The sequence below is a fragment of the Bidens hawaiensis genome, unplaced genomic scaffold (genome assembly GCF_021521415.1).
Source record: "Bidens hawaiensis isolate Kalapana, Puna unplaced genomic scaffold, B.hawaiensis_p1.1 tig00012956_1, whole genome shotgun sequence".
In the NCBI taxonomy this organism is placed as follows: domain Eukaryota; kingdom Viridiplantae; phylum Streptophyta; class Magnoliopsida; order Asterales; family Asteraceae; genus Bidens; species Bidens hawaiensis.
Genome location: NW_027492084.1, coordinates 250,910 through 263,214, shown reverse-complemented (window position 1 = coordinate 263,214; position 12,305 = coordinate 250,910). Strand labels below are relative to the sequence as shown.

Here is a 12,305-nt window from a genome sequence, read left to right as displayed (position 1 = left end):
TATGTTATGAACAATTACCGAACAAGATTATGCTCGTGTTCATTCATTAAGGAAATGAATGTGTTCATGAACTGTTCACGGACACTAACAAAATTGGCAGAGCCTAGAGATTCAGACCGATGTATTCATCAATGTCGATAATGAAAGCCTGTAAACGAATCGAACGAACACAATCACTGACATGTTTGTGTTTGTTCTTTTAAGTTTAAATGAACATGAACACTTAATCGAACATATATATATATATACACATTCATGTTCGTTTATTTAAAAAATGAACATTTGTGTTCGTTTGTTTAAAATCTAAACGAACATAACTGAACAAAGATAAACAAACATATATGAATAAATGTAAATGAACACTATAAAACATACATAAACGGACATAAATGAAAACATTTAAATCAACACAAAGTAATAAATATAAACATTTTAAGTAGATGACTTATCTAGATAATATTTAATTATTTTCTATTAATAGATAAACAAACATTTAAACGGACATAAATAAAAGTTCATGAACATAAATGAACGAACAAAACATGTGTTCATATTCATTCATTTAGTTAAACAAAGATAAATATTTGTTCATATTCATTCGTTTATTAAATAACCGAACTTCTCATCAAATAGTTGCAGTTAGAGATGAAAAAAACCGGTTGGGGAACCGGTTTACCGGTTTAAACCGGAAACCGGTTTTTACGAAAACCGGTTTTTTAAAAACCGGTTTGACCGGTTTAGAAACCGCCGGTTCGTCTTTCGGTTACAAGTTCTAGATCAAAAACCGGTTAACGAACCGGTTAATGGAAAAACCGGTTTTTTTTATTAACCGGTTATGGAAAAACCGGTTAACCGGTTTATAAAAAAACCGGTTTTTTTTATTAACCGGTTATGGAAAAACCGGTTAACCGGTTTATAAAAAAACCGGTTTATAACGGCTATATACCCGTTTTTTTTGTTTTTGGACCGTTTTTTTTTTTTTTTACCATTTTACCCCCACAAACATCTATATATAGTTTAGGTTGGGTATTGGTTAGATCACACTTGATTATACAACTCCAAACGCTCTAAACGTTTATTTCATACGCGATTATTTTGTTATCTCACGCTCAATTATACCACATTACCACTCCATACGCTCTTATTTCGTAGTCGTTTATTTCATACTCGAGTATACCACTCTTATTTCGTAGTCGATTATCATGGCCTCCCAAAGTGCTGCTTCATCCGTCAACATGGGTGCCTCGAACACGGGAGAAACGGTCGTTCGGGTCATCCCCACGAAACGAAACCATGATGTTTGGCAACATTTCGACCTATGCGAAATGTCTAACGGTAGCCAAAAAGCTCGATGCAAACATTGTTTGAAGTTTTATGGCAAAGATGCAAACTCCACTTTAAAAGCGCATGTACAAAGGCCCTTTTGCAAGGCCTTGAAGGACGAATCGGGAAGTAGTTCGCAGCCGGAGATGACGAATCAAGGAGCGGTGTTTACGTACGACGTTGAAGCGGTACGTCAACAGTTTTCAAACTTTGTGATTCAACAAACACTTCCTTTCAACCACTTCGACAACCCTCAATTCACGGAGATGATGCAAAACTATGTTCAACCACGCTACCAACACGTAAGTCGTTCGACCCTTAGAAGAGATTGTCTTAAAGCATGGAAAAACGCTAAATCCGAACTAATTTCATACTTTTCAAACTTACAAACTGGTGTAAACTTAACAACGGATGTGTGGTCGGTACCTCATGGTTCGCCCGACTCATACATTTGTGTGACGGCTCATTGGGTTGACCCCGAGTCGTGGCAAATGATGAAACGAACCGTTGCGTTTCAATTGTTTGATTACCCGCACACGGGTAGAAATATTTTTCAAATCTTGGATAAAGTCATTCGACAATACAAGATTGAACATAAAATCTTTTCAATTTCGTTTGATAACGCGTCCAACAATACGGCCGCGGTTGGCCATTTAAAATTAAAGTATAAACCTATTTGTGATGGAGCGTTTTTCATAGCCGATGCATTGCACATATTATCAACTTGGCCGTGCAAGATGGGTTAAACGTGATCGAAACGCAAAGAAACAATTTTAAAAGAATGTTACGAGATGTTTTTAGCAACAATAAAGCATTTTCAAGATACAAAAAATTTTGTGTAGAAGCTAATTGTCAATGGTTGGGGCCAAATTGGGATTGTCCAACAAGATGGAACTCAACTTGTAATATGTTTGAGAAAGCCATCCAACAAAAAGAATCATTAATTGCGTTTCATCAAATTTTGTCAAGTAGGGGTAAATGTGCACCGTACGATCCTAGAAACTGGTTATTGATTGAGATCGTTACGGAGGTCCTTCAAATTTTTAAATCTTGCACAACTAGTTTATCCGGGGTTTACTATCCAACAAGCCCCATTGCTTTACCAAAAATTGCTGTCATGTGCACAAAGTTGAGTGAACTTCATTGTAGGGGTGCACCTTATTTTGATATGGGTGTAAAAATGAAAGAAAAATTTAGAAAATATTTTCAAGAACTACCCGCTGTTTTGACATGTGCTGCTGTGTTAAACCCTTGCATCAATGTTGGTGGTGTTGAAGCTTTAATAGAAAAAATTTGTGATGAGCTAGGGTTAAACGACGATCAAAACCCCTATTATAGCCAAACTTTAAAGAATGCTTTCAACACCACCTTGTCAAACATGTATGATGTCTACCTTACAAAATACGGGTCGTCTTCCCAAATTCATGACTCGTTAAGAGCTGTTGCCCAATCCCAATCCCAAACCGACCTTGAAATGGGGATGTACTACATGATTTGGGAAGACGCCGGTAAACGTCAAAAGGTAAACACCCCAAGCAGTGAACTTGGAAGATATGGTGGTACCAACTTTGTGAAACACATGACTCCGGATGAATTTAGAAGTCTTGATTTGCTGGCTTGGTGGAGAGGTAAGGAGGATGAGTTTCCGATCCTCGCCGCCATGGCCAAAGATTTACTAACGGTCCAAGCTTCCACGGTAGCTTCGGAGTCTGCTTTTTCTGTTTCTGGCAGGGTTATATCGATTAGGAGGACTCGACTCACTGCACCAGCTATAGAGATGTCGATTTGCTACAAGGATTACTTGGACTCTTTAGATAGGGCACAACATCAACGCTCACTCGAGGGGGAAATGGAGTATGAAGCGGGCTTGTATGAAGACGAGGTCAATGAAGGACACACTCAACCAATGACCGATGAAGAAGCCGCGTACGACGATTACCTAAGAAATAGCTCGGGATCGGGTAGCGAAGAAAATTAGTTAAAGAAACAGCAAACATGGAGGCAAATCATGAGTAAGAAACAGCAAGTTGTTCATGTAATCGTGTCTAAGCATTCTTTTTCCTAATATGTGCTCTTATTTACTTGTTGATTTGGATTTTTCTAATTTAGTTAAAGAAATAGCAAACATGGAGGCAAATCATGAACAAACTGCGATTGGGAACAACAGGAGCATCTGCTAGTTCACGATTTAATGTTTGTATTTTTGAGTTAAATCATGAACAACAGTTCTTGGCAGAGATTTCTTCAGTGTTAATGATTTAATGTTTGTATTTTTGAGTTACGAATATGCGATAACGATTTAATGTTTGTATTTTTAATGTAAAAACTATAAATGAAAGTTATGTGTTTTTAATCTTTGGTTTGTTGAAAACACATTCACCAACACACACTCATACTCATCTTCCAAGCAAAGAACCCTAACAACGAAAGCAAAGAATGGCTTCGGTCAGTCCGTTTTGCCTTGTAGTTACCGTTTTGCCTTGTAGTTACCGGTTTGTTTATACTGTGAAAAAATAATGGTCTTCATTAAGTACAAAATATAAAAAACAAATATTCGTATTTGAAACCGCGAAATTTAAAAAAAAAAAAAAAAAAAAACCGGTTAATAAAAAAAACCGGTTAATAAAAAAACCGGTTTTTTTCCGGGCCAAAAAAACCGGTTCGGTTAATAACCGAACCGGTTTTTTAAAAAAAACCGGTTTGTGCACCTCTAGTTGCAGTTCACCACGTGACCGGAGTCCCGGACCAAACTCAAAACAACATCGGGGTCTCTTTAAACACCAAGCTCCAAACTCCACATCACAAAAATGGCGGAAGCAAGTGTTAACACAAGCGACAAACCCACAACCGGACCTCCGGCAAGGCGACTCAAAGGCCACAAAGCCATCGCCACCTCCTGTATCGCCTCCGTCAACCGCCCCGGACTCATCGCCTCCGCCGCCGAAGTACACATCTTCTTTTCCATTTATTAATATTATTCAAATCCCTTAATTCCATAAATAATATACAAAATTTGAGCCCATTTGGGTTGTGCTTTTTTTAGGTTCCCAAGACCCAAAACTTTGTTTTTAGTAGAATCGGGTTTGTTATCCAAAAGGGGTTGTGGCGCAGTTGTTGCCGGTTTACCTGCTACTTTATTGTAATCACTTTGTTCGTATATGAAATAAGAGCATGTTTAGGATTGAGTTTGAAAAATGCTTATTGACTTATTGGCATTTTTCAAAAAGTCATTTTGGATTTAGGTTTTTTAGAAAAATGGTTTTTTTGACACTTTTAAAAAGCTAGAATAAAAAGGATTTATGTAATTGCCAAACACCTTTTCAACTTACCGGCTTTTTAAGAAAGCCAATAAGGTGTTTTAAAACTCAATCCCAAACATGCTCTAAAAAGCTGGAAATTATGTGATTTTGTTATGTTATTGTTGTGTATATAGGATGGGAGTGTTTGTTAGTTATATCATTTCACTTGTTCTATTTCATAATATTCACACAATATTTTTTTCAGCTCAAAGGTTTTTTTTTTTTTAAATAGTATTTCATTTGTTAATAGGCAGTGTTTACATTGAAATGTTTTAAAGGAAAACGGGCAACAAGTTGCACCGCTACCCCTTTTTGAGTTCGCGACATTAATTTATATGAAAGTGATTCATAATGTTGATTTTATTTTGTAAACCTAAAATTTCTAGATGGAAATAGTATGATTTTGTTATGTTATTGTGTATATAGGATGGGAGTGTTTGTTGGTTTGATATGAGGTGTAAGGATGTATTGTTTACCATGGATGTTGCTCAAAATCCTATTTCTTCATTATGCTTCAAACCAGGTTAGTTTTGTTGGTCAATTGACTCAAATTGTTGTTTTTGAAATGAATATTTTATTGTTTAATTGGATTATGTGATGCAGGGAATGAGGATATTGTTTATGTATCCTCAGAAACTGAAGTGAAGGTTTTCGATATACATATGGTAATCACTTTTATTATAAACATCTTTTGATTTTTATAAAATAAATTACTAGTTATGTGTTTATTCTTTATTGGTCATAATGTCGAAGTTAATCTCGTAGCTTGCTTCGTGGAAGCCATTGGAGAGTTACAATTACAATAAAGAGGAGATAAATCAGATCACATGCAACTCAAAGTCATCTTTTCTTGCAGCTGCTGATGACGGTGGTGATATAAAGGTTTGACTTTTTTGTTACAAGATTAAATCTTTTTGTTATTATTTGCATAATAACTAGTTAATATTGTTTTGCAGATTATAGATATACGCCAGAAGTGTCTTTATAAAACATTAAGAGCTGCCCATGAAAGTGTATCCTTTTCTTGAATTCTTGATATTCCTTTATCATAATTAATATTTGTATCTTTATTGAAATTTTGTTGCTTGTTGTCTTAACTAATAGTTAGATATGTAGTAGTGTGCAGTTTCTTCCTTGGAGACCTTGGGAAGGTATTTTTTATATTTTTGTACCTGGTTTTAAAAAGCGCATCTAAGGCGCGAGACGGGCTGGAAACGCATCGGGGGTGGGGTTTCTGGGTCAAAATTCGTTGAAATTAGGGTTTGTAGGATGCTGACATGTAAAAACAACCAAAGGGATGAAGAAATTATGAATGGTATGCTTGATAAAAAGGTTGACATGCTTTGTAGATGAGAGGGATGCAACTTTTCTAGGGTTAAACAAGCTGAGCCGGGTCCGTCTAAGCTCAGGCTCGGCTTATTTAACTTATGAGAGCTCGAGCTCAGCTTGTTTCGAGCTCTAAGCCTAAACAGTTTTAAAGCTCGAGCTCGATACGTGAGTCATATATCAAGTTCAATTTTAGCTCGGACTTGGCTCGTTTATTATCAATTTATATGTATATATATTTTATACTTATATTTTTAGTTACTTTATGTATATAACTATACTTAAAAACTTTATTTTATCATAATTTAAAACTATTTAGTTATTTTTGTCATAAAATTTATAAAATAAAGAGTCTCGTTTAGGCTTGCAAGCCTACTTTAGCTCGACAAGTGGAGCTTGGGCTCAGGTTGTTTATTAAATGAGCTTGTTTTTAGGCTCGGACTCGTTTAAGTTCAGCTCAAAATTGAAGCTTTTATTGAACCGGTCTTGACTTGGTCCGTATTTGTAAATTGTAAATAAAGCTTCTTTGGTTGTAAGTAGCGCCTTGGAGCACCAAACGCTAATAAATTCAAGTTTTCGTTTGAACTTAAAATGCGTATGCAAGTTCAATTTAGTCAACATGACGATTAGATGATGTTATTTTTCAGTAATTACGGGCGGGCTTGATTCAAAGCTTATAATGTGGGACTTCTCGAAAGGACGAGTATTCAAAGTTATGGATTTGGGTATGCATTAATTTGTATCTTCGATTCAGAAAATATAATAATCTATTTACATTTAATTGAATGCAAATTCTTATTTCAGGAAAATCCGATCCAGATAATAATAGTAATGCAGGACAGTGTTTTAATCCTGCTTTTGTACATGCTATTGCGGTTCCCGACGTTGACATGCTGGATAAAACTGATAAAATATGTGTTGTGGCGAGAGGTGACGGTGTTGTAGATGTTATTAATATAGAATCAGAATTTAAAGCAAATAAAATTAAGGGTTCTTCAAACCCGAAAAGAGGTGGCCAACCAAAGTCAAAGTCAAATGGGAGTGATCCGTCTCCAGATTCTGGAAAGGAAGGTCAAAGTCAAAGAACGAGGTTGCGGTTAGATTATTCATCTGGAGGGCATACTGCTGCTGTATCTTGTGTGTAAGTGTTGACTTTTTTAAACAGATGACTGTTTATAAGAGTTTAAATATTAAATAGAATGATTTATGAAGTTTAGGCCATTTAATCTGCATGGGTCAGTTTTGGGCTCAAACCGAACCATAATTCTGAACATTCGGTTTTTGGGGTTTTGAAATTTATTTAGTTTTTGGTTTTCACAATGGCCCAGGATAACGAATTTGGGTCTAAAGTTTTTTGTTCGTTAATGATTAATTCGCCATTAAACACTCGGACCGTAAAAGTTTTGGGCTACAACATTATTTATTTTTTATAAATGACTTAACATTCAAAATTGAAAATTATATTCATAATTTTAATAACCAAAGTCAGGTTTTTGGTTTTTGCGGGCTCAGTTAGGTTATAAAGCCGGTTTGTTTTTACGGTTCGGTTTGGTATTTTCAGTTTTTGGTACATACAAAACCAACACCGAACCAAGAATTTGGTTTTTGAAAGAACATAAAACCAAACGTTGGTGTTGTTTGAGTTTAGTTATTTTGGTTACGAGTAGTTTATTTTTGTTTTATGCACACCCTACCTGGCTACCCATATGTCCGTTTTTGCTACCTTTTTCATACAACCTGTTCGAGAAAACATAACTATAATCGGCCATAAATAAGTAATTGTGTCAAGATTGACATGCTTTATGTGACACATGTATGTCATTTCGGGAGTTTAAAGGTAGTCACTTTGACCAAGAAAAGAAAAGTCAAAACGATATCTTGTTTGTTACGGTTACTCTCATTAGTATCAATATAACATATTTAATTGTGTGTTTTGGCCATGATATAGGCCATTAAATACTTCTGACTAGTTTGACCCATATGAACCATTTGACCCATATGAGAAAACTTGACATAAATCGACCCATTATTAAGTTAACGGGGTCAAAATTGCCACCCTCCATTAACACATGTAGTAGTCACTTTGACCTAGATAGTCAAACTGTACCTGTTTATTTACTGCTTTTTCTCATTTGTAACAATATAACATATTTAATTGTGAATTTTGATCATGATAAAGGGCGTTCTCGGTCTTTGGGGAGAAAGGACGGTACATAATATCCGGGGGCAATGATAAAGCTTTGAAGGTTTGGAATTGGTCCGGTTTCTTTAAATCAGATCAAGTTTGCAACAAAGATGATTTTCTACATTTAAACATAAATTTAAGCAGAAAAGTAAGTCGACCCTTGAAGGGTATTTTTGTCATTTGACCAATGGTTCATATGTTTTCATTAACTCACAATTATCTTTGTATGCCACTAGGTTAATTGGCTTTGCACTGCTCCAACTGATTCAGACAATCTTGTGGTTTGTGATACATCAAAAGTAGTGAAGGTTTATACAGTTGCATAGTCAATTATACAGAAAGTCAAACTGCAGTGTTTGTTTTGACTAATTTGGTCAAATCTTTTCGCTGGAAGTCGCATTAGTTTTTGTTTTCGCAAGATTGGAGCCCCAAGTGGGGATCACGAGCAATGGTGCGATGCGATGATCACAAGTTAGTTGTGTTTTGTTGAATCTGGTGAACTTATTAGTTAATGATTATATGATTGTTTGTACAATCCTAGAAAGAGGCTAATTTGTTATTCTTGGTTACTTATTTTTTTATAAAATTTTATGCTTTGTTATAGTCAAAAGTTTGACTTGACCATGTTTTAAAAGTTGTCATGGATTTAAAATGAATATAGTATTCGACATTCCTAGGTGTAATTAATATAAAATAAATTTGAAATGATTTTTTCAGGGTAATAAAATGGGAGGGATAAATTGGTAATTTCAGCCATCTCCTTTACTTAATTTATACTCATGACATACATTTAAATCATTCATCTTGAGAGTGTCTAATTATCTATCCACTAAAGAAAGAAAGACCAACAACAATGAGAGCTTCTATCATTACCACCTTCTGCCTCCTACTCTACACCACCGCCACCGCCCCTACTCCGCCACTATCCACCAACGCTACCATCTCGGCTGAACCACTGTCATCTTCTCCCACCACCACCACCACCACCCTTGACCCTAACCAAAAAAGAGCCCTCCAATTCCTCCACATCCCAACCACCCCAGACCCATGCACCACGTCCACATGCGACGACGCCATCCCATACCGCCACCTCATCTCCCTTCGCCTCACCAACTGCTCCCCTGACCACCGCCTCTCGACCGCCACCCTCTCCACCCTCTCCACCCTCACGTCCCTCACTTTCATCGGTTGTCACACCCCAGTCATCCACTTCCCATCCTCCCTCACCAACAACCTCCACTCTTTCACCTCCATCAACTCCCTCCAACGCCTCACCGGAGTCTTCCTCAGCCACCTCCACAACCTCACCCATCTTTACATCTCCGGCGACCCCATCAAAGCCTCCGGCATCCACATCATCACCTCCAACATGAAATCCTTAAAAAGCATCACACTTTACAACACACATCTCACAGGATACCTCCCAAAAGATTGGAATCCAAAGTTTACACACATTGATTTCTCCAAAAATAAACTCAAAGGAAGCATACCCACATCATTAACTCTCTTGAAAAACCTTAAACTTTTCATCAAATAACCTTCTTGGACCTCTACCCAACTCATTAGGCAGCTTAACTTCACTAAAAATCCTATCTTTATCGTCTAATTCACTCTCCGGACCCATTCCCGGATCCATATCCACCATTCCCGGGTTAACCCATCTCGATCTTGGATCAAACCAACTCGAGGGAGTCATCCCGGAGTTCATATCCGAAATGAAGGAACTAAAGTATTTGAACCTTGAAAACAATAAGTTTCATGGTGTCTTGCCATTTAATGCATCATTTATCAAGAATCTTGATGTGTTTAAGATAAATGGTAACTATGATTTGTGTTATAACCATTCAACTGCTTTGGAGCAAACGCATCTTGGGATTGCTCGTTGCGACGTGCATGGAATGCCCGTTTTGCCCCCGCCAGCCGCCAATACCGTGTCGTCTTCGGTGGAGGAGAGTGGTGGTGGTAATGATGATGATGTAGAAAAGATGATACATGTGCATGTTAATAGGGGGCCAAATAAGGTTGTTCTTGGCGTGGCTATTGCACTTTCGGCTATGGTGTTTATTATTATATTTTTGGTTTTGCTATTTATATGATAGATTCACGTTTAAAATTTTGAATTAAACTTGTAACTTTTTTTCTTGTTAAAATTATAATGATGTTAATAATAGTGATATTTAACATGTCATAGAACTATTATGTGTTAAATACAACTTAAGTCATTATTAAGAATAGAGCGTACTGTCACCAGGGTGGGAGAATGTGAAGTATCAAATGTTTGATGATCCTGTCTGCTTAAATTATATTGAATCACTTTTGAAATGATTATGAGTGGTCTCGACGTATGGTGATTGTGTATACCCAAAATTGCTTCCGCATCTGGTCGTGCGATTAGTTGGGAATTGGGGCCAATAAGTCAACGACATGATGAAAACAGTATATCCATAAGCACGACAAAAAGGTCACGTGAGGCCTTAGGACGGTATTTATTCGAATGTAACCAAATGCTTTATGTTTTCATTACTTTTATATGATGTATTTCTTTTCCCTTCCCCGAGTTTCTCTTTTGTTTACAACAGTGCTTCTGACCGATGTTAACGGTACCCTAAAAAAACGTCAAACTCTAAATTTGTTTATATTGAGTTTTGATTACACTACTACTCTTCCATATATAAATAGTATCTAATTTACATTTTGTTTGTTACCAGAAGCAACGTAATTAGACAGACGCATTTATTCATCGACCTTGAATACATGTGTTAGATCCTCAAGTTCGATCTTACACTCAAAAGAATTATCTTTTTATCGGTGTGTTTGGATTGCTTATTTAAGTCCAAAAGGACTTTTTGTTAAAAATGACTTATTAACTTATAACATTTCTAATAGGAGATTTTTTAAAGAGAAAATTATTGTTTGTGTCCCTGTGGTTTCAAGGCGGAGGCATAATGAATCTCCGAAAGAAAATTTGAACTGGTTGAGTCTATGTGGCTTCAAATATGAACCATTTGAGTCCTTGCCGTTAACTAAAAATGTGGAATTACTAGTTTATCCTTTTTTTATGATTCGTATGAGTTCTTGTGGTTAACAGATTGCTCAGTTTTAGTCACTCTTTAAAAATTACCTCTAAATTAAATAATTAACCACCAAACAATAACCAATCAAACCATAATTAACAAAAAAAATAAACCAAACTTTTTTTTTTAACAAAAATAAAAGAACCGAATTTTTTTTAATAGAAATGAACTAATTTTTTTAAGAAAAATCAACGAACCAAACTTTTTTTAACAAAAATACAAACCGAACTATTTTTTACAAAAATAAACGAACCGAACTACCTTCTAACAAAAATAAACGAACCAAATTACTTTTTAACACAAATAAACTACCGAACTACCTTTTTAACATTAACATAAATAAACGAACAACTTTTTTACTAAACTAAACGCACAAGTTACGACAATATTTTTGATAAAAATAAGTTCGGTTAGATTATTTTTGTTTAAAAAAATTTTGGTTCATTTATCTTTGTTAAAAAAAAGTAGTTCGATTTTTTTTGTTAAAAATAAGTTTGGTTCGTTTTTTTTAAATTAGTTCGATACTTTGTTTTTGTTAAAGCGAATTTCTCAGGTCGTTTAGTTTAGTAAAAAAAATAATTCGTTTTGTTTATTTGTATTACACGAAAGTATTTCGGTATGTTTATTTTGTCAAAAAACGGTAGTTCGGTTAGTTTTTTGTTAAAAGAGTTGTTCAATTTGTTAATTTTTGTTGAAAAAAAATTTGATTCGTTTTTTGGTTATGTTAAAATTTAGTTGGATTCGTTTATTTTTATTAAACGAAATGAAATAAAGTGCTTCTTAAAAAAAGTGGTTCTGTTCGTTTAGTTTAGTATAAAAAGTAGTTCGATTCGTTTATTTTTGTAAATAAGTTTGGTGTTTTATTTTTGTTAAAACATAAGTTCAGTTCGTTTAATTTTGTTAGAAATGTAGCTTGATTCGTTTATAATTATTAAATAACAAGTTCGGTTCGTTTAATTTTGTTAAAAAGGTAGTTTGATTCATTTATTTTTGTTAAACGAAATGTACTTGTTAAAAAAAGTGATTTGGTTCGTTTAGTTTGATAGAAAAAAATAGTTTGGTCCGTGTATTTTTGTTAAAGAGTAGTTTGGTTCGTTA

The 12,305-nt window shown here is 35.2% G+C and overlaps 1 protein-coding gene and 1 pseudogene across 1 annotated transcript; both read left to right on the top strand.

The window, feature by feature from the left end:
• Positions 1-4,099: 4,099 nt before the first annotated feature.
• On the top strand, positions 4,100-8,713 carry LOC143542752 (uncharacterized). Its single transcript, XM_077035272.1, has 10 exons — positions 4,100-4,268; positions 5,049-5,145; positions 5,226-5,287; positions 5,388-5,504; positions 5,579-5,635; positions 5,731-5,773; positions 6,596-6,673; positions 6,753-7,089; positions 8,128-8,281; positions 8,370-8,713. Exons 1-10 carry the CDS (start codon positions 4,131-4,133, stop codon positions 8,457-8,459), a joined length of 1,173 nt encoding a protein of 390 aa, XP_076891387.1. The 5' UTR covers positions 4,100-4,130; the 3' UTR covers positions 8,460-8,713.
• Positions 8,714-8,857: 144 nt separating this feature from the next.
• On the top strand, positions 8,858-10,229 carry LOC143542751 (receptor-like protein 51; annotated as a pseudogene).
• Positions 10,230-12,305: the final 2,076 nt, after the last annotated feature.

Coding starts and splice junctions, on each gene's coding strand:
- LOC143542752 (XM_077035272.1), top strand. CDS start 4,131: ATGGCGGAAGCAAGTGTTAACACAAGCGACAAACCCACAACCGGACCT. Junction 5,288..5,387: donor AGGTTTTCGATATACATATG/GTAATCACTTTT, acceptor TTAATCTCGTAG/CTTGCTTCGTGGAAGCCATT. Junction 5,636..5,730: donor TAAGAGCTGCCCATGAAAGT/GTATCCTTTTCT, acceptor ACTAATAGTTAG/ATATGTAGTAGTGTGCAGTT.